Source organism: Pyrgilauda ruficollis, unplaced genomic scaffold, assembly GCF_017590135.1.
Source record: "Pyrgilauda ruficollis isolate IOZ18807 unplaced genomic scaffold, ASM1759013v1 scaffold65, whole genome shotgun sequence".
Taxonomy (NCBI): domain Eukaryota; kingdom Metazoa; phylum Chordata; class Aves; order Passeriformes; family Passeridae; genus Pyrgilauda; species Pyrgilauda ruficollis.
The window spans coordinates 2,378,750-2,398,324 of record NW_024528266.1 but is presented as its reverse complement, the minus strand read 5'-3'; the positions used below and the strand labels follow the sequence as shown (position 1 = coordinate 2,398,324).

General features: G+C 42.5%; 1 protein-coding gene across 2 annotated transcripts in view; it reads left to right on the top strand.

Annotated features, from left to right (window-relative positions):
• Positions 1-528: 528 nt before the first annotated feature.
• The window catches only part of UNC5C (unc-5 netrin receptor C), a 243,144-nt gene continuing 224,097 nt past the window's right edge, over positions 529-19,575 (top strand). For both annotated transcript variants that reach the window (XM_041484245.1, XM_041484244.1), the window contains exon 1: positions 529-652. In XM_041484245.1, the coding sequence (XP_041340179.1) occupies positions 529-652 (124 nt within the window). The remainder of the gene's footprint in view (positions 653-19,575) is intronic.

Below are 19,575 nucleotides of genomic sequence, written 5' to 3'. Positions count from 1 at the left end.
CCGTGCCCAGGTGTGCCGGGCGGGGTGCGAGCGTGTTCTGGAGCGTCTGGGGCGCGCACGTGTGCGCACCAACATCTGCGTGCGCCTGTGCCCGCGGCTCTGCGCGCAGGGGGCGCGGGCGGAGGAGGCAAAGGGGGCCGGTTCTGCGGCGGGTGGCTCCCAGCCTCCCCCGCCCCCTTCCCTCTGGGTCTGCTCCTCGCTCCGGCTCGCATTCTATCGCAGGCGGCCGGCGCAGTCCCCTCTCCCCAGCCCCAGCCCCGGCCCCCGCCCACCCCCGGGGTGGAGGCAGCCGCGCCGAGCCGCCCGCGGGAAGAAAGCAGCGCTCCGCCGGCTCCGCGCCCCTCCGCGGGGCCATGCAGCGCCTCTGCCCGCCCGGCCCGAGCGCAGCCCCTCGCCCCGCCGCCCTCCGCGCAGCCTGAGCGCCTGGCGGGGGCTCCGCGCCGCTCCGCGCCCGGAGGTGGGACGGGGCCGGCACAGGCGGCACAGGAAAGCTCCGCCGCTCCGCGAGACTGCCCCGCTGCCCCGGCCATGGGGAAGGGGCTGGAGGGGACAGCCACCCGCTGCGGGCTGGGACTGGGATACCTGCTGCAGACGGTGGTGCTCCCCGCCCTGGCCGTCCTGGGGGCCAGCCGCCCCGGCTCCGCAGCGCAAGGTAAGGCGATGGATGGATGCATGGATGGATGGATGGAGAGGGGCTGGGGCATCCTCCATGTGCGGGTTGGAAATGCGAATTTATGCCGTGACTATCTTTTTTAATGTGTTTGTGTGTGCAAACAGTGCAATCGCCCGCATGCACGACCCCCGCCGGGGTCTGGAGGGTCCGGTCGTACCTGCCGGGTCGAGTCTGTAGGGGCTGAGCTGGGCCGGGACAGGCGTTTGCCTGCACTCCGTCCTCAAATGAGGCACGGGGAGCGGAGGGGAAGTTCGGGCTGAGGGAGCCCCGCCGGCAGCCCTCCGGGGCGGGAGAGCCCGCCGGTGCGCCCCGGAGAGCTGGCAAGGTGCGTGGGAAAGGCAGGTGCGGGCGGGTGTCGCTCCGCAGCGGCAAAGCCGTACCCTGGAGCTCTGCAATCGACGGTCAGTCTTGAACCCCCCCAAGGCCCCCCAACGCCCTCCTTCTTCCTGCCTAAAACATGATACACCCGAAGGGAGTCACCGTCTTTCTGTGTTTATGTTTTGAGATTTTGTTTCCTCTCCCGTGTCGGGGATTATGGACTACATCTCGATCTGCCTTCCCGGTAGCCCTTGTATAAATTCCCCTTTTTAAGTGGCAATATATTTCTTATCAGTGCGTGTTTAGGGGTATTTGAGAGCATCACAAAGAGCCCTGGCTCAGTGTGGCACGCACCAGGCTGACAGCCACAGCAGGAGGCTTTTTCTCCTGCGAGCTGATGCTGGACAAACTTTCTCGGTGCTTCTCTTCTTTCTTTCCAGGAGTTAGACCTAATGTGGAAATGCGTTGCTTTTGTGGAGCACAGGAGAGAGAAAGAGAGCTTGCTGCTGCATGTGGGCAGAGCTGCACATAGCAAAGATGTGCGGGTTGGTTAAAGCAGTTGGAAATCTCAGTTATATGACTAACAAGAGAAAAGGAATTTTAGAAGCTTCTTTGTTTATTTTTCACGTATATGTAGCCATGAAGTAATAGCATGCACCAGACTTTTGATTTGAAGTTGCCAGCATAATGCAAGTGTAAGAATGCTTGATTTTCCCCACATCATGTCTGTGGAGAGGCACTTGTGAAAACTGCACAGATCTGACCCTGTGCTCTCACCCAGCCATTACAAAGTGCACTCCTCCGTGGCCTTTTTGACAGGAGAACAGTGATGGTTGTTCCGATTCCTGGTGCCCCTGGCAGGCTTTCTCTGGGTTCTCCAAGGCACAGAGCTGTAGGCTTGCTGCTGGTGGGCTGGGTGCACTGAACACCATGTCTGTACATGTAACAGTGCTAATCCATTTCCTGCTGATACTTACTCCATCCCCTCAGAGTCATGTTCCCTTGCTCATTTATTTCACAGGAAGATCAGAAGTCTGGCCATGAAAAGGGAGTAGCAGAGAACAAGAGTACAAAAATCCCTTATGCATTGTGGCACGTTTCATCTGTGTCTTCCATAAAATTTCCTTTCACTCGTTGGTTTCATGTTCAAAAAAGACCGGTTTGATATTTTGGATGTAGAGGTTTTAGTAGTACCATATGCACGTAGACCTACATGTCAGGGGGTATATATCAGTCTGTGTCAATATAGATATGTCATGTCAGAGGGTGTTGGAGAAGAAAGCTCCCCTCAGACAGTTGAACCTGGAGTGGAAAGGAGCCTGCCGGCTGTGCTGGCAGGACACGGGAGTTTCACATGACAGATGGCCTGAGCAGAGAAGAGAGGACCCCCTGCGTTCGGCTGTTCCAGAGCGCTCCTCTCGGTGCCACAGGGCTCATACCTCACACTCCCGGATGGTTTCTCCTTTCCACATTTACCCTCTGTGACACAATGCTGTGTGACAGAAATGCCACGAGGGCAGAGGAGCCAGGTCCCCTGTTCCTACGCTGCAAAGGGCAACGCACGTGTGGGACCTGCCACAGAACACAGATGTGCTCACCTACCCAGAGAGGGATGGAGAGCTCTTCAGAAACACTCCCCAATGTGTGATAAACTTCCACAACAGAGTGAAAAATCCAGGGAATCTGGTTGGGATATAGCTCTTTGTTTTTTTTTTTTTTTTTTTTCCCCGTTTATACTTTTATTTTTATTGCTAGGACCAGAGAGAGAATTTGGGTGCAGACTGGGTTTTGGCATTTTTCCCAGAGCTGAAGGATTTTCTGATTGGTGTGTGCAGTGGGGATCTGTGTATGTGTGTATGTGTACACGGTGCTTCAGTGAGGCAATGAATCAACAGTTTAACTATGCCCTCTTCAGGAAGTTTCCTCATCATATAGCACCGGGCAAAGTTTTCCCTCTATTCTATATATACATTTCAGAAACATGCATCTTTCATCTCAATTCCCCAACTATCTTTAGCTTTTGAAACAGGCTGAGAAAGCCATGAGCATTGCTGGGACTTGTGCTTTCATACTTCCCTTTTCCATTGCCTTGTAGCAGATGAATTTATTAACTGAGGGTTGGTGGACCAACCCCCCCTCACTCCCTGGCACGTTCATTATCACTGCATCTCGGCGTCCTCCGGTGAGCTTCTCAGCAGACCTAAATGCACTTTTTGTTTTATGAGTATTTCTTATCTTCTTATCTGAAGCTGTCTGCGTATTTTTCCGCTGTTATCAGGAGAGAACAGGAAATGGCTGCAATGGTAGAGACAGCCCTTAATTCTCAAAGCGGTGTGAATGGGGCCACAGTGATTATCAAGCCAGAATCAACTGTGATTTGGCATTCACTGCATTTACTATACCTCTATGATAAGCTACATCAGAATGAGAATTTAAATGCCCCAAACTGTGCCCTTGCTGAGCATTTTGGCGCCATCTCCATAAGAGCAACTTTTCCTTTGGCTCTTCAGTCAGCAGAGACTGGGTTTCAGCTGTTGTGTTCCCCTACAGCCCCCACACTTCCTGCCTCCCAAACTGTTACCCACTTATCTTGTGACTCCCACCTTTTTGTTGTGTAGCTGGGGCGAAAGGGAGGGTCAGGCTGTCTATTTGTAGTGACAAGCATGGTTCAGACAGCTTTTGGGGTTAATAACGATGGTGTAAAAGATGGTAGAAAAGCTAAATGGACTATGTATTAATGAGGTTGTGTTTCATTTGTTCCTTTACAATAAAAGAGTGCATTTTTCATGCTTAACCCCTCAAACTAATTAAATCAAAGTGATAATTTAAAAAGAAAACTGTAAAAGAGCCATATGTGCAGATATTTGTCTTGCCCCAGCATGGTTTGTATTAGCAACAGCAGCAGTTTGAAAATGCTTAGCGCAGAAAAAGTGAACTATAACATGTGAAAGTACTAACCTTTTGGGGATGCATTTCCTAATTAAATACCTAAACACATCTTGTTGAAAAAAGGCGGGGTAAGGACTTAATTATCTTGATGCATCAGTGGACCTCCTGTACTTGATCATGCCGGTGTAATATTTGTATTAATAAAGCAGGAGCCAGGTAGTATTTTGTTGTGAATGGATAAGGCCCTTTGGAACATTAATATGTTTTAAAGCAATGCACTATGGTAGATTTCAATGATGCTGACAACTTTGAGCTGGATGTGGTAGCCTGTACTTGTTCTGAGTAGCATTTTGGTACTGCAGTACTCTTTGCTGAAAGCAAAGCAGCCGCTGTGTTTCCTTTGCTGACAGAGGTGGAGTTTAAGCAGGATTAAAATTAAGGGACGAATCTGTGCATAGAGGAGAGATTCCTCCCTGGGAACATGGGAGTCAGAATCTGAGTTCTTCTTCCTCTGGCTCCAGGCTCTAGTAGCTGGTTGCAAGAGTTATGGAAAAAATATATAGATCACATACAGGCTCCTCCTGATGGCTCTTCAGCATTACTGTCAGTGTCATTTATTCCTCTGTACAGTAAGAATGCCAGAGTGCTTCTAAACATTTCCACAGTTGTTGTGCATGTTTGCACTTAATTAATTTACATGGATCATTCACCACACAACTTTATTTTTTTTTTTTGTAATGGTCTTAAACACCAGTTATTTACTATATTTTGGGACTAGCTTTGTGTATGACATCCAAATTCAGAAACAGGAAACAGCCTTAACCAAATTAAAAAGATTTTCCTAATTTAATTTTCCAAATACAGTACATCTGAAAACAGGAATACAGCTCTGTGCCAAGGCCAGGCAAATCACTTCCATAGCTGTGCAGTAGGAAAGGATAAAATGTGGGCTATATTTTTTAGACATTTCCAGGTAAATATCTTGATTTTTATGCAAATAGAAGAGAGGTGTTTTGATGAACAGCCTACCCAGTGCAGGTGAAGAGGATACAAAGCAAATCAGTTCCAATGGAAAGTAAGAGAAGCCTAGGCTGAGAAGGAAAACAACTGGCTATTTCTGAAGAGTATATGATTAGAATTTTGTGCATAAGTAGGATACAGAGGAGAGTTATACTTTGAAAAGCAAAGCTACATTTCTGTCATGCTACCAGCAAAACAAGCTTGTTTTTAGTAACCTGTTTTATAGTGTATGGCTGTATTTCTTTATTTCTGGTTCTTTCTGGATTTTACATCACTGGGCTTTTGAGGAATCTGTTCTGGATACTTTTTCTACAAAAATGCAAGAAAATTACTTTTGCAGTGCATCAGAAAAATATGCTTGAATTGCTGGTGTAAAAGGGAATTCCGGGGTAAATTTGCATCGCTTGGACTAGCGAACAGTTTGCTGTGATTTAGTCCAAGAGAATTGGGCTCCATATGAGTCTCAGACTGTTGGTTTGTCATTGAAAACATGTTACTGTAGGCTATCTTAGAAACTAAAATGCAATCATGGATGCTTTGCCTATGCAATACATTTCACATAACTGTCTGTATGTCCCTTTAGGAAAAAATGGCATTGTTTTCCTCCCTTCAGGGTGGGGAGAGGGCTGTGCTGGTTTGTGAAGTGCACATCTCGTTAGCCACCCAGTGGAAGCATTCAAGTCTAGCAGGCAGCGATCTTGGCAGCGGTGCCAGTGAAGCAGTAATTACAGCGTCTGTCATTTGCATTAGCCGGCTCTGCTGCACGTTCGGCTCGGAGGTACAAAACAGCTTCTCAAGTACAAGTCAAGAATCAAAGGAAAGGAGTGAGAGACGAGCTGTGGTTTTCCAGTTGGCCATAACCCCCATCAGCCCAGCGTCAGGATAATGTTGTGCAGAGGCACAGTTCAGTGCCGGCTGCTTCCAAGGGCTGTAGGAATGGTGGTGTTTTAAGTGATTTATTGTGTGTGCACAGTAGAGTCCAGTCTCAGGAGCAGGCGCCCCTGGATCTTTCCATCATAACATTATCCAAGAGGCAATCTAAAGGAAATGTTATTAAGTCTTCTAGGAGGCAAACTGTATTCCAAGAACCACTTAATTTGCATCATTTGCAAGCAAGCTTTTGAAATTATGCTAAAAACGGAAATGGTTATAAAGAACTTTACACAGAATAAATAGGAACAACAAAATTCCCCTTGATTTTGAGCATACTTTATTCCCATGTGTTTAAATTAATGGGGTCATCTGTAGGTACTCCAGCCCCCAACTCCACTGCTGTGGTGGAGAGATGATTTATTGAGTACTGTTGTTGGGTTTATGATAGGTTTGGTTAAATATTTTGCAGAAGATCCAGTGTGGTTATTGTATTTAGATTTATCTTTCTGGTGTGAGGATGTAGCATAAAACTGTGTGCACACTAGCTGAAGGAGCTAAAGGAAAGCCCTGAACAGTAGCTGTGCTCCAGTTGTTTTCCTCAAGCCTGGCTCTGTACAAACAACACACACAAGTGAGGTGCAGTGAGTGGGAGCAGTGGGCAGGAGCTGCCAGAGATTTTCCCAGCTCTCAGTTACCTCAGAGATGCTTGTATATAGCTTTCTCCCTAGGTAGTCATCACTAGAACAACTTCCTGTTTGCTTTTATGACTCCATCCCAAGTCATATGGACGTTAAGCAGGAAATATGGGATTTCGTCCCGAGTCATCAAACGCCAGGATTTGGAGAGTCCCTTTATAGCCTGGCACATTATCTAAAAGTTTGGGCTGAGGAGAAAGTGCTTAATGTGAAAACAGTCTCACTTAGAAATACCCTTTTTATCAACATGGAAAATCTAGGGGGAAACAAAGGAGAAGAAAAGATTCCTTTTTGCTCATTTGCTCAGGGGAGGTTGGAAAAAAAGGAAGAAATCTTAATCAAAACCAGAAAAGACTCAGTTATTTTAGAGAAAAGGTCAGAAAAGCCCTGAATATTTATGCTACTGTCCAAACTATTTGTATTTATGCTCTCTGAAAATGTGTTAGGTGTTCAGTGAAAATGAAGTTAAAAAGTTGTGAAGTCTTCTGACAGCAATGGTTTTTATTTCCATTTACATTTTTCCATGTATTTCAACCAGACTAGTGAAAAATCTCACTGTTAGACTTCATTTACAGCTTTGGTTAGCACTGGTTAAGGCATGTATTTACAGTGCTCTCTAAATCTTACTGTTTTGTTTTTGGTTTGGTTTTTTGTTTGGGTGTGGGGTTTTTTTGTGGTTTTTTTGTGTTTTTTTTCTTTTTGAAAATCACACTGATTTTACTGTGATGCAGATTGAGATGGAGACCAAGATTCTCAGTGGTGCCAGACATGCCCTTATTTCCACCAGGGAGTGTCAGGCAATGCTGAATTTAGGTAACTACCCTTGCTGCTCCCTGAATACAAGTTGTGCTGCTCTAGCTTGCACGGCAGCCTGACAGTGCTGTCAAGGCAGGGACACCTCCTCTGTCAGCCTGTGATGCTGCAGTGCATCAGTACCTCCTCAAATTCTCACTTTCCTTTGTTGTGAGTCCTACACAGGCAGGACAGGAGAGACACCCAAAAAGCTGTGCATGCTTTTCTCAGTTGGTGATACCTCTGGTGGGGAATATCTGCAGTTGTGTCTTTAGCACAGCAGCTATGTGCTTGTGTTGCTGGACATAATGGGACATTCTTATTTGTAACATTGCCTTGGTTATTCAATCTCTGTTTTGCTGGATTTGGAAGCTCGCTGTATTTATCACTGTTTGGTGGAGCGGTCTAGGGGGAGTTGCCTAAGAGTGCAGAGCAAATGTGTAAGGGAAACCAAAATATGAGCTCAAGTTTTCTGAATAGCCAAGACTCTGGTGCTGCAGTCCATTCTTCTTGTTTGAAGAAGGAGGGAATGCTACAGAGAGAATGCTACATTGAGAAGGCTCTCAGGTACCTTCTCAGTGTTGGATTTCTTGAGTCTCACTGATGGTGTCTTTATATCTGCTGTAATCTAGAAATATGTATAAAAGGATGTTGTGGGTTAGGAATGGTACTCCTCAGTTTAGTATCTCCCACTGGAACCCTTGAAACCAGGTGATCCTCGCTCTCTCCCTCCTCCCTTCTCCCCTCCCCTGAGGTGGGATGGTGAATTGGAGGCACAAAATGTAAAGATCATGGGTTGAGCTAAGAACAGTTTGCTGGGAACAGCAGTTAGATAAGAAAATGTACAGCAACAATACTGACAACAGAAGGTGCGAGAAAGAGGCAAATGATTCACATGGAAATTCCCTGACCACAGCAATGCCTCACTGCTCCCTCTGCCACACCACCCAGACTTGGAAGAGAGCCCTTCACCTCATCCCTGGAAAATGAAATGAGTTGGTACAGTAAAATCTCTGGGTCCTAGCCATGCCCCCTCCTGGCTACTGCAAAAATTAACCGTGTGCTGGCCAGAACCAGAAGAAAGGAACAGGCAAAAGTATATGCTGTTGCCCAGGAACAGGGATGCTTCCTACAAACTGACTTTCTGATGGCCGGCAGTTTGGAAGGATTTCTTTGCCCAATGCAATCCACAGTGTTATCTCAAATTTGGAAGGAGGAAGAGCAGTTCCAGGGCATGGCTGCAGCACTGTTGTAAATGGAATAAGGATCACTGTCCTGGGCTGTTTTGTTTCGTTTGGGTTTAATCTGCAATTCAGGACTATGTTATTCAACTGTACTTCATTCATCTGAATGAATGACTTACGCTCCAGAGGACCCCGTTGCCTTATGAGTTATAAAAGCTATGAGGTTGCCTAGGCAATTAAATCAGTATCTTTTTTTCTCTTGTTGCAGGAACATTTTCAACAATAATGCTAAGGAGCTCAGATAGATTTCACTGGCCTGGCAACAGCTGAGCATCTTGTTAGGTAGCTTTTGCCAATCCCTTTTTAGTTATTTTCAAGAAGCAAAGTAGCTTTATTTCTTACTCTTATATTGAGTGAGAGGTTGAAATGTTAATCTCAGTGGATTAGCGGTGTATCCTTTGAGAAAAAGGAAAGCTTGCATTTTTCTTGGTCCCCTGAGTGCTGGATGCAATTGTTTGAGAAATCTTGAATTTCATCAGCTAGATACAAGGAATTGTGCAAGTAAACCTTGAATGATCTGTCAGAAGAGGTTGACTTTATTGCAGCCGTTTTGGAAACTTGTTTGAGCGGATAGTTGTTCCCCAGGTGTTTCTTTGCTTGATTTTAGTGCATTTCACATGAGACAGTGAAAAGGGATCACCACAGGATTATTAGTAATTCAGAGCTTCTTGGAGAGCTCTATTCCAGCCATCAATTTGCTAAAATAATGGCTGGAATATGAATTGCTGCACTTTTATGATATGGTGTATCTATTATTTAAATGCATTGCTCGTCTTATCCACTCTCAGCATATGTGTTTATACTGGAAAGTTTACATAGTGAGTGAAAATAATAATACAGTCTCACTGAATGAGGTTAATTGCAGTTCAGTCATACTGAAATCAAGGAGTAAGAAGTGGGACAGAATAGCAAGCGAGACTAATGCTGTTCTCATGGGCACTGGATTTACCCACACTGACTAAAGTGCAGGCACGTACCAAGTGCCTTTTCAAGTAAAGATGTGCACACTACCTTAGTCTGAAAGACTTTTCTCTTTCATTAATGTATCTCTAAGTTTGCCAGTTGCTCATGGAGTCAGCACAGATATATCCCTCTCACCTTTCCCTTTTCCCACAATTTTGTGTGTCTGTTGGGTTGCCCTGCAGCTCTACACATACAAAAGATGAGTGGCTGTGACTAACAGTGAATAGCCGGGGCTGACAGGCAAACCGTGAGGTGTCCAGACTGAAATTTCATGTCTGCACTCAGATGAGACTATAGAGAAATCTCTGCTGCATGAACCTCTATTAATAGGATAAAACTCTCTGGTGCTTTCAACTAGAAAGAGATAAAGTTTCCTCTGTTAAGCTTGGCCACTTAATCTGAAAATCAGAGTTCATTGTGGAAACTAGAACTCTGTCTGGTTAAGGAAGGGATCTGTAATTACAGGGAGAAGACTCTGCCCTTATACAAGTGCTGTTCACAGAAAATCTTGCTGAATTGTCTCATGAAGTACTTGTATTCCTTGCTCAAAGGTTTTTGGCCCCAAAGCTGCACTATTTTTTGACAAATCATCATCCCCATTACAAATTCTTTTCATGTAGACATTCCAAACCTAGCTTGAGGGCTTTCCTTTCTGCTTCCTCACCAGTTTTTGAAGGTGAGGGTAACTTTTCTGGTCTCTTGCTCAAACAAAATGCAGCGATCTTGTTATGCAGCAGATCTCTGCTGGCAAGAATAGGAGTGTGGGTTTTCCTTCTCTTAATCGTGAAAAATAGCTGTAGTGGAGCAAATAGGAAATTCCTAATTTCTTATTTCCTAAGTAACTAGAAAGTTTGTAGCTAGAAAATTCAGTACTGGGATTTGTCAGTTTCACTATCAGTTTCCTTTTGTTTTGTTATTTTTTTAAATGTCTAATGTTTATACCAAGGATAGACTTATGTGGTACAAGGCCAGGTTATGACCACCACCAAATGTAGCTCCATTAATTTCAGAGCCAGCACATGCCAGAAGCTGATCTGCTTCTGTGTTAAAAATATGTTGACACAGTAGAGTGAGACTCTAGGATGAACAGACCTTGATCTCATCGTACTTGGTGGCAAGTTTTTTTCCTGAGGTTGTTTCTTTTTTGCTTTGGTTTATTTTGAAGCTAAATAATTTGAATAATTTTGAGGCTTTCCATTTCCCTTCCATGTAGCAATGTGACTCTTTCCTGTAGAGAGATTAACACGGTTCCTCACTTGAAAACAAGTTGGCAAGATTCTTTCAGGTGGACTTTTTTTTTGCTTGGCTTTTTGTTACGATATTTTAGATAAGAACACTGACAGCCAGATGTCACCAACTGTAGGCAGATATCCACGTAAATATATATTACACACAAATGTGTGGCAATTTCCTGCCTTAGCAATCATTTTTGAACTAAAGACCTCTGCCACTAAAAGCATGGGCTTCGAAGTTTTAGGTTAGAAGTGCAGCCTGGTAGCTGCAAACAAAAGCAGATGTTATCCTGGTGCAGGCAGTAGAATGAGAAGTGCCATATGCCTTTCATGAGCACTGGAGAAGGCAAAACTGCTCAGCTGATGACTTTTGTCCTTTGCTTGTCCTGAAATATTTCTGTATGAATCTTTTCCTTCCCTCTACCCCTCCCAAAATTATATATTAATTCCTTGCAGTAAACGTGGCTGTTAGATAAAACATTCCAAATCTGAAAAAAAAAATTAAAATGCCTAATTTAATTACTTATTTTATAAACATTTCTATCATTTTGTGGTCTCAAGAATAAAGTTTTAAATTTGCATTTATGAGAAACATTTGCAAAGAAAATGAATTTAAGTGGCAAAGCTACTTTGTATGGAGTATTAATCTGCTTTGTTTTACTGTTCAGCTTATTTTACCAGTACTTGGTTTCATTGCCTTTCTTTGTTTAGGGAAATCAATAGATAACAGTACTGTGATCAAATTTACTTTCTGTCTGATTATTTTCACTGGATTGCTTAGGATTTACTCACTGCAGCAAGGCAAAGAAAATTTAGTCTTTTGTCTTTGAAGTTTTGTATTCACTGGTACCAATGCAGAACATATTTCATTTGTGGAGGCCAGGCTGAGGTTAAGTTGGTTTTAAAGATAACAGTAGATTCCTGCGTCCTTGCATTTGTTTTGTATTTGGCGACAGTCACTAAATCAGGGGAAGGAATGTTCAAACAACACACTTGAGGAAAAGTAATTTTTATAGAAAGGGCCCATTCCTGCTAATAGCCAGTAACTGCACACAACCCCACTGACATTAAAAGTCCATTAGCTAAGCCAAGTTTAAACACCAGCTGATGCTATGTCAGCTAAATGTATATTGGAATTTTTCATGTAACACAGCAATAACACTTCTGTACTTTTCCTAAAACTATGTACATTAAGAAAAGCAAATGTCATCTGATAGTAGTAAGATGGAGAGTTCACATTAAAGTAGGCAGAACTGTAATCAAACTGAAGTCACCATCTGTTTGCATTAATGAGAAACAAAAATGGATACAAGAAAAGCAGGGAGTGTCAGGTTTCTGAATTAAAGCTAGATTAACAAATGTAGTGTATTACAGACTTCTGTAATACAGGATAAGCACAGAGCTGCTTATCAGCTTGGTTTTTTATCATTAAATATAATATGACCTTGTTTGAGAAGTTTATACTGAAGTCTGTAAGATGCTTTCTCATGTGGAGAACCGGGTTGCCATGGAAGGAGGTTGTTTCCTGGCTATTTAGGAAATATGTCTCATTATAGCAGTGTGAAAACCTTTAAATGTGTCAAGACAGTGTTTGTATACTATGGTCAGAAATTCCAGTTAAACAATGGCACAGCAAATAGCATTCACCCATATCTATATATCAAAAAAATGGTTGAAAATTGTGGTGAAAAAACAGTGTGTGTGCTTGGTATTGAGAAGTGTTACAGGTGAGGAGCTTACTGTTCATCTTCAGAAGGAACCAGCAGGCTGAGGTCCCAGTACTGTGGTCTTGGCACTCACAGAAGCACAGTTAACACCTGGTTTGGCAGTGGGTCTAATTCAGAGAAGCGCTTTGAAGTCTGCATTGAATAGACCTTGTGCTGTAAAGCCACAGTGGAGACAGGCAAGGGGTGGCTCGGTTGGTTAATGTGAGAGCTGGAGCAGAGGGGTAATTAGTCACTCACTGACATGCTCCCAAGTCTGGTGAAGGACTGCTGTAACCTCCTCTGCCTCTGCTGTGTCATTAGCTGTCCATTAGCGAAGCCTTGTGCGAGTAGTGACAGGAGCACAGCTAAAATGCCTGATGTGGGCAGACCAGCCCACTGAAACATCCTGTGGATGCATCTCGAGGGCTCCCTTGCACTCTCACCACGCTGCGCTAGTAGTGCAAAACTGTCCCACGTGTCACGGGGCCAAGCCTGAGTGTTTGTGTCTTCCTTGCTGGAGGAGCTGACATCAGTAGCGTGCCCAGAGCAGACTGTGTGTTTGCGAACCACAGGGTTTAAGGACAGTAATTCAATTGCATTTTTCCAACCCTTCTGGAACATAACATGTAAACATATTACTGAACTAAAGCCTGGTTTTAATTACAAGCAGCAACTTTTTCATGTTGACAGATTTTCACATGGAAAGCTTTATTGAAAATGAGAGGAGACCTTTTTGCCATCGTTAGTTCTTGCTGCTTAGTGCTTTTATCAAGTACAGTAAAACACAGTTTATAATTAATTCAAAGCTTATATGGACATGTTTAATATAATTACCAAACAAAATCCTGTTTACTGACATATTGCTTGTTAAACCAGCCTGAATAATCTGGTCTCTGGCACACATAAATCAGGCAGTAATAACAGCTGTAAATATTTCATAATATACTTAGAGTGCTTTGATTTTAATACTGAATCCACTTTTTGGTCTTAAGGATAAAACATAGGTCAAAAATGACTTTTACCATATGTTCTTTCCTAATCTCTTACACTACTTGGCCTGAAAGTTATTTAAAAAATCATTATTGCATTTTATTATTAAAAAAGTAAATATATACACATTTATGAGCTGGGAAAATTATGTAATTAAATTATGCTGGAGCTAACAAAATGACGCCATTCACATTAGCACAGTATAATTGCTTCAATACAACCCTGAATATTTTTCACTGGAAAAGGCATTGCAGTGCCAATACTCTTTGTCTTTCTCAAAGTTTTACTCTTTTTATCTGTCTGGATGTCTGTGTGTTGTACATTAAGCCTGAAAGATGTGCATAAGACACTAAGACGCAGCTGGTTATGCTGTTAATTCAGGTGGCCAAAGGGCTGGGAATCCAAAGGTGAGCAGGAGCCAGGCTTGTAGTGGACTGCTGGGGGACCTATGATACTGTGCTATACATTGGGCCCCCTCTTTCTGGGAAGGCTTTGAACTGATATTCAAATAGAAGGAAGAAGATGTGACTGATTATCTGGTTACTGCAGAATATTTGGGCTTGCATGAGGCTACTAAATGATGTTTGAGAGCTCAAACTGTGTGTGTTGTTTGTCAAGTTCAGAAAAGTGCCTCGAAGGTTCAGGAAAAAGCTTATGATTATCCCTCAAGTCATTTTACCCTGCACCAAACAAAGACCATAAAAAGTAGTTGTGCAAAAAGACAACATTTTTGCAATTTTTGTTTGCTTGGAAATTTTCTTTAACCTCTAAAATAAAATAAGAAATCAAGTAACTAAAGTACTATTTAGAAAGACAAATTTGAAAAATATCCACTTTGGGAATTATTTTACCCTTGTTCTGCAGTTGGACTCCCCTGCTAAAGTTGACATAAATTTTCAAATATTTTGGCTGTCACACTCTCTGAAAATATCATTAGACTCCCAAAACTGTAACAGGCTCCTCAGGAATGCTGCTCCCTTTGAGCTATGAACCTCTCAAGCTTAGGATCCCACCCCTCAAAATAAAAACAAAACTAACAATAGTTATGAGGTAGGAAATAACACTGGGGTATGTCACAGCAGTTCTTATTTTTTCTCCCTGCATCCTTGAGGGAATACACAAACCTGTTTGTGTAAAGGGAGCTCCTTGGCCATGCTTTTAGATGGTCAATATTTTAAGATACATCAGCATATTTTGATCTGTGTAAAACTACATGGTGACACGTGTGATCAGCATTTGGTGTCCTTATCATCATCCTACAGGCATCTAGAGATCCCTGGATATGATCTGCAAAGGTGTTGATACAAAGTATTTAGCAAGTCTCTCTCTCTAGACAGATCACAGGGGTTCCTGAATGTAGTACTTCAGTTTTGGAAAGCTGAAGTCCCAGTTCTTAACTTTCTGTAGTGTGAGAACTTGCACTGAAGTCTGAGTCTTTGCTTGAGAAGACTGTAGTGCGTGAACAGTATTAAATTGCTTTGTTGTGTGTATGTGCAGGCTGCATTCAGACACTGTCATTGGGAAGTTATTAATATATATAATTAACTAACCACAAGGAATTTCTGGACAGAAATAGCTTATGTAAACCTATGTATTTCCTTCCCACAAACCCAACTTAAAGCTTCATGCAAGTATCTTGTTAAGGAAGTGTCTTTCTGCCCATGAAATATAATTTGGAAAGATGCACTCACCTGCCAGAGTACAGCGCTTTACCTTGCAATAGTCCGACCTTCAAAAGTTAGTTCTTCAGACTGGTGCTGTTTATCAAATGCTGTGTTGTTTCATATTAGATGATGTGACCTTTAGATTTCAGCTGCTGCCATAATTTAATTGACAGCATGAGCCTTCCTGTAGGAGCCTGTTGTGGTTTAACCCAGCAGGTAGCAAACTCTGCACAGCCACTGACTCACTCCATCCCTGCACCGTGGGATGGGGGAAGAGAATTGAGGGGGTGAGGGGGAAAAGTAAAATTCATGGATCAAGATAAAGATAGCTTAATAGGACAGAAAAGGAAGAGAAGATAACAGCAATATTGCTAACAGCAATAAAACAATTAGAATATACGAAACAAGTGATGCACAATGCAATTGTTCACCTGCTAAGTGATGTCCAGGTAGTTCCTGTGCAGCAGCCCCTGTCTGGTTTTCCCCCTCGCTTGTATACTGATCATAACAGGATATGCTATGGAACAAACCTTTTGGGGTCGGCTGGCCTAGCTGTGTCCCCTCCCAACTTCTTATGCACCCCCAGCCTCTTTGCTGGCAGGGTGGGGTGAGAAGCTGAGAAGTCTCAGTATAAACACTGCTTAGCAACACCTGAAACATCAGTGTGTTGCCACCATTAGTCTCATCCTAAATCCAAAAGGAAGTGCCATACCTGCTACTAGGAAGAAAACTATTTCTATCCCACCTGAAACCAGGACAGAGCTAAAATTATTAATGAAAATTTGTGCAACACCAGGTTTTCATGAGTCAGGCCAACAGAAATGACATGAGTGTATGAAGATGAAGTAGTTATGGCAGTGTGGGTCTGGAGTTCAGGAAGGCCAAGGGTGTTTTCATTAGCGAGGAAATGGAGACCAGCTGCATTATTTATGCTTAAAAATATATATTGTTATTTAGGTACACAGGTAAATTGTGTGTGCCGCTTAGCCCCATCTGTTCCCAATAAATTTCAGCCTACAGGCTCTAGGTCTTGAAACTTTTGATTATGCTCAGAATGGTGAACTAAGTAGAAGAGCCGGCCTTCACAAAATATGCTTGCAGCTGAACCTCTCATTTTGTGTAAACCAGCACAGCGTCCTGAGTTCAGTGCCTCGGTTCTGCTCCAGCTGAGGGCTGTTAACAGTCAGGGTTTCTGTAAGACTCTTTCCTGGAGGAGAGATTTCTATCTGGTCTGTTTGGACAGAAAAAAATTCCATGACTCTAAGAATGCTTTTAAAAGAACTGAGGAGAAAAGGGAGCAGATGCTGCAAAGTACATCAGAGAGCGGTCCCAATGTTAACAAAGAGATTATTTACCACTAAAATGAGGACGAAAATGTTTGTATCTTTACAAGATCTTGTCCCACTTATGAGACTCTAAAGAAAAGATAGGCATCTAGGAGGGCAATTATTGGTTAAAATTCTGGTTTATGACTACAACTTGTTTGAAACTTTTTATTTAAAAAAAAAAAATCTTCTTTGGAAGTTTTTGCAATTGCCCATTATCCCACTGATGCAACACCTCTTCAAAGACTTTGTAATTAAAATGAAGAGGCTGTATGTTCACATTGTCCCAACTCTGCAGTTTTTTGTTCTCAGAACATGACCCTACTTCTGAACAAAATCTGAGGTTAACTTTCCTGTGTACCATCAAGACCATCTTCCTTGCTATGGCAATGACTGGTCACTTTTGATCATCTTAGAGTGTATTTACAGAAATAAGACTTGGTTGTCCTCATTGTCTTCTATCAAAGTAGACATTGGAAAATTAAAACACGAAAAAATGAATCTGCTAGGATTAATGATTTCAAATATTAGTAACAGTGGAAAACATACATTTCTTTGTAGAGTTAAGAGTTTTGAATTCACTGCAGGCGTTTTCACTTTTCTGGGTGTTAAGACAAATACTGCGCTGTATAAAGAAGTTCAAGCATTCTCTTCCCCCAAAATACAAGGAAGACACAAAACATTCTTTTCTCTTGCATGAAAACTTGGGATGGGAACAAACCTGGGGGATTTGAGGCTGGAGAAAGGCGGAAGCAGAGGAGTATGTATTTGCCAGCCACTTCAAAACCACGAGACAGACACAAACACATGCAGGCAGCCTGTTTAAATGTCAGGTATGTTGTGCATGGATACTTGAGTCAAGGAGGAGAAGGCAGTGATAAAGGAGCTGCTGCTCCATTTCCTTAGGACACCAGCACACACAAAGAGGACTGGTCTGGCCTAATGACTGTGAGTGGCCCCACAATCAGCCCACACCACTAGTTGTTCACAGTAAAGTGGACTGAATGTGGCCCTGACATAAGAGGCTTTGGGCTTCCCTGCTTCAGGAATGACCTCAGCGTCCTCAGTTCAGTCTGGAAGACTATTTAGGATGAGCTAAGGCAGGCAGGGAAGGAAAAACTTGTTGAAAACCAAAAGGAAAGTCACATGGACTTAAGATTTGGTAGTTTTTTAATTAATGTGTCATCATTTATATTAACTATCTATTATATTGTGGCTAGGAGGTACATTAAGCAACAGAGCTATGTTAAAAGGAGAAAAATATTTACTATTGCCACCAGGTTATCTTTTGATGCTGTTGTTTGGTTTGGATTGTTTGTTTTCAAGTGAGACTGTTCCTTATCCACCTGATAAAACCTTCAGAAGTGGGAGGGGGGACTTAGAACAATTTTATGAATTTATCCATCTAGCCATTAAAAATATATCAGTGGGTCATTATTATATTTGAATCTGAGAGGACACTGTAAAACCCAAAGGCAATGTCAAGTGGGATCCCACAAGCTGTCTTAGTGAGGAATTTGGAGCAAAATAGATGGAAAGTATCAGTGAAAAAATCACAGATCAGGCCCTTGTTTTTGAGTGCCAGCACTGGTGCCAGGACAGAGCTATTTGCTACCAACTCTCCTGCTGGGATGCTTTAAGAAAATGTCATTTTGGTGTGGTTTCTGGCTATGCTAAGCTGTAAATTACATGAAAGGAGCTGAAAAAGTCAGTTTAAGCATTGTGGACTTTCATGTGCAAGGAAGCACGTCAAAGAAAAATTGGAAGCAAGAATGGGATTAAAGGCACAGGAAAATCCTTTCTCTTGTGAGCAGTCCTATTAACCTTTGAATTGTGATGACACTTCTACAAGGATCTGTGCTTCAGTGTGTGAGTAATCCCACACTTCTAATATGCAGCCTTGCAAGGTTGTGTGTAGCCTAAAATGAGTAGTCCCAACAAAGTTTCCCAATAGGATCAAAACCAGATCCTTAGGAAGGAGTTCAGACCAGAAACACAACTTCTCTGAAGAACTTTTAATCTAAACTCCCTGTTGCAGGAGCTTTTATCAGAGAAGTTTTGACAATGTCTATTGATTAAGATTCTCTTTTGTTGTATCTTAAAGAGGAAATAGAAAGGTCATTTTTTATATTGACGTGCAAGGAGTTTTATTGACTCTCTTTTATGAGGCATTAATGAAATCTATAGAGGACTAACAAGATTGTATAGTTAACCTTGGCAAGATTGCCTGTTCTTTTTACATGTGCAGAAAAGGAAAAGTAGAATGTTCCACTTTGGAGGTTTAAATTATGTGGGAGTGAGTGGATTTTGTGGAATTAAATACCTCAGCACAGAAAAGAGAGCATGATGTATCTATACGAACCCGTTCTCTCTGAAATATGCTTAGCAGAGATTTTTTTGGGGGAACACTTTGTTTTCCTGCCTAATGGTACCACATATTTATCACTATGAAAACATGCAGAGAAGTCAATCTCTCATTATGTGTGCCAGAAATGCTTTCCACAGTCACAACGATGGTATGTCAAAAGTCTGTCTTACTTTAAAAGAACAGGCGGGTTTTATGCTGGAAATGTACCAAAATGGACCAATCTGTCTCAAAAATATGAAGCTGGGATCAATTTTGCAAAGTTAAAATAAACACTAGTCACACTTGACCCAGTGTATTAAGCTAGCCGAGGAAGAAATATAAAGAATTGGGAGCATCTATGGATTTGGCTTGGTAGAACATTAAATACGACACATTGGATTAAAAAAGTTATCCACTAACCTAAAAAGTATGCATAATAAAATTTGGGATGATTTTTCAGTGCATTGTTCCACTACTTTCTTAAACATATTTTCTTTTTATGCCACTAAAATTAATGAAGGCCATCCTGGCTAAAAAATATGAAGTTCATACCCCCTAAGAAAGGGCGCCTTTGCATAGTGAAAGCTCAGAAACTTCTGAGTGAATGTTGTGCATTTTTATTTGCAGTAGGAAAAACATCTCTCTGGAGAGAGGCAAGTATAATTATCTCTGTTTTAGATGGAAACCAGAGGAGCTGGAGGCTGGACTGGGGAGTGAGCAGACACAGGAATTCCCCTCTGGTGGGCTCACAGAAAACATGGAAGTAATTTGTGGTATGAAAATGGCTGATGATGGTGTTTGTTTTCATGGAAAGGCTATGGAGAATGTAGGAACTGGGTGCTGG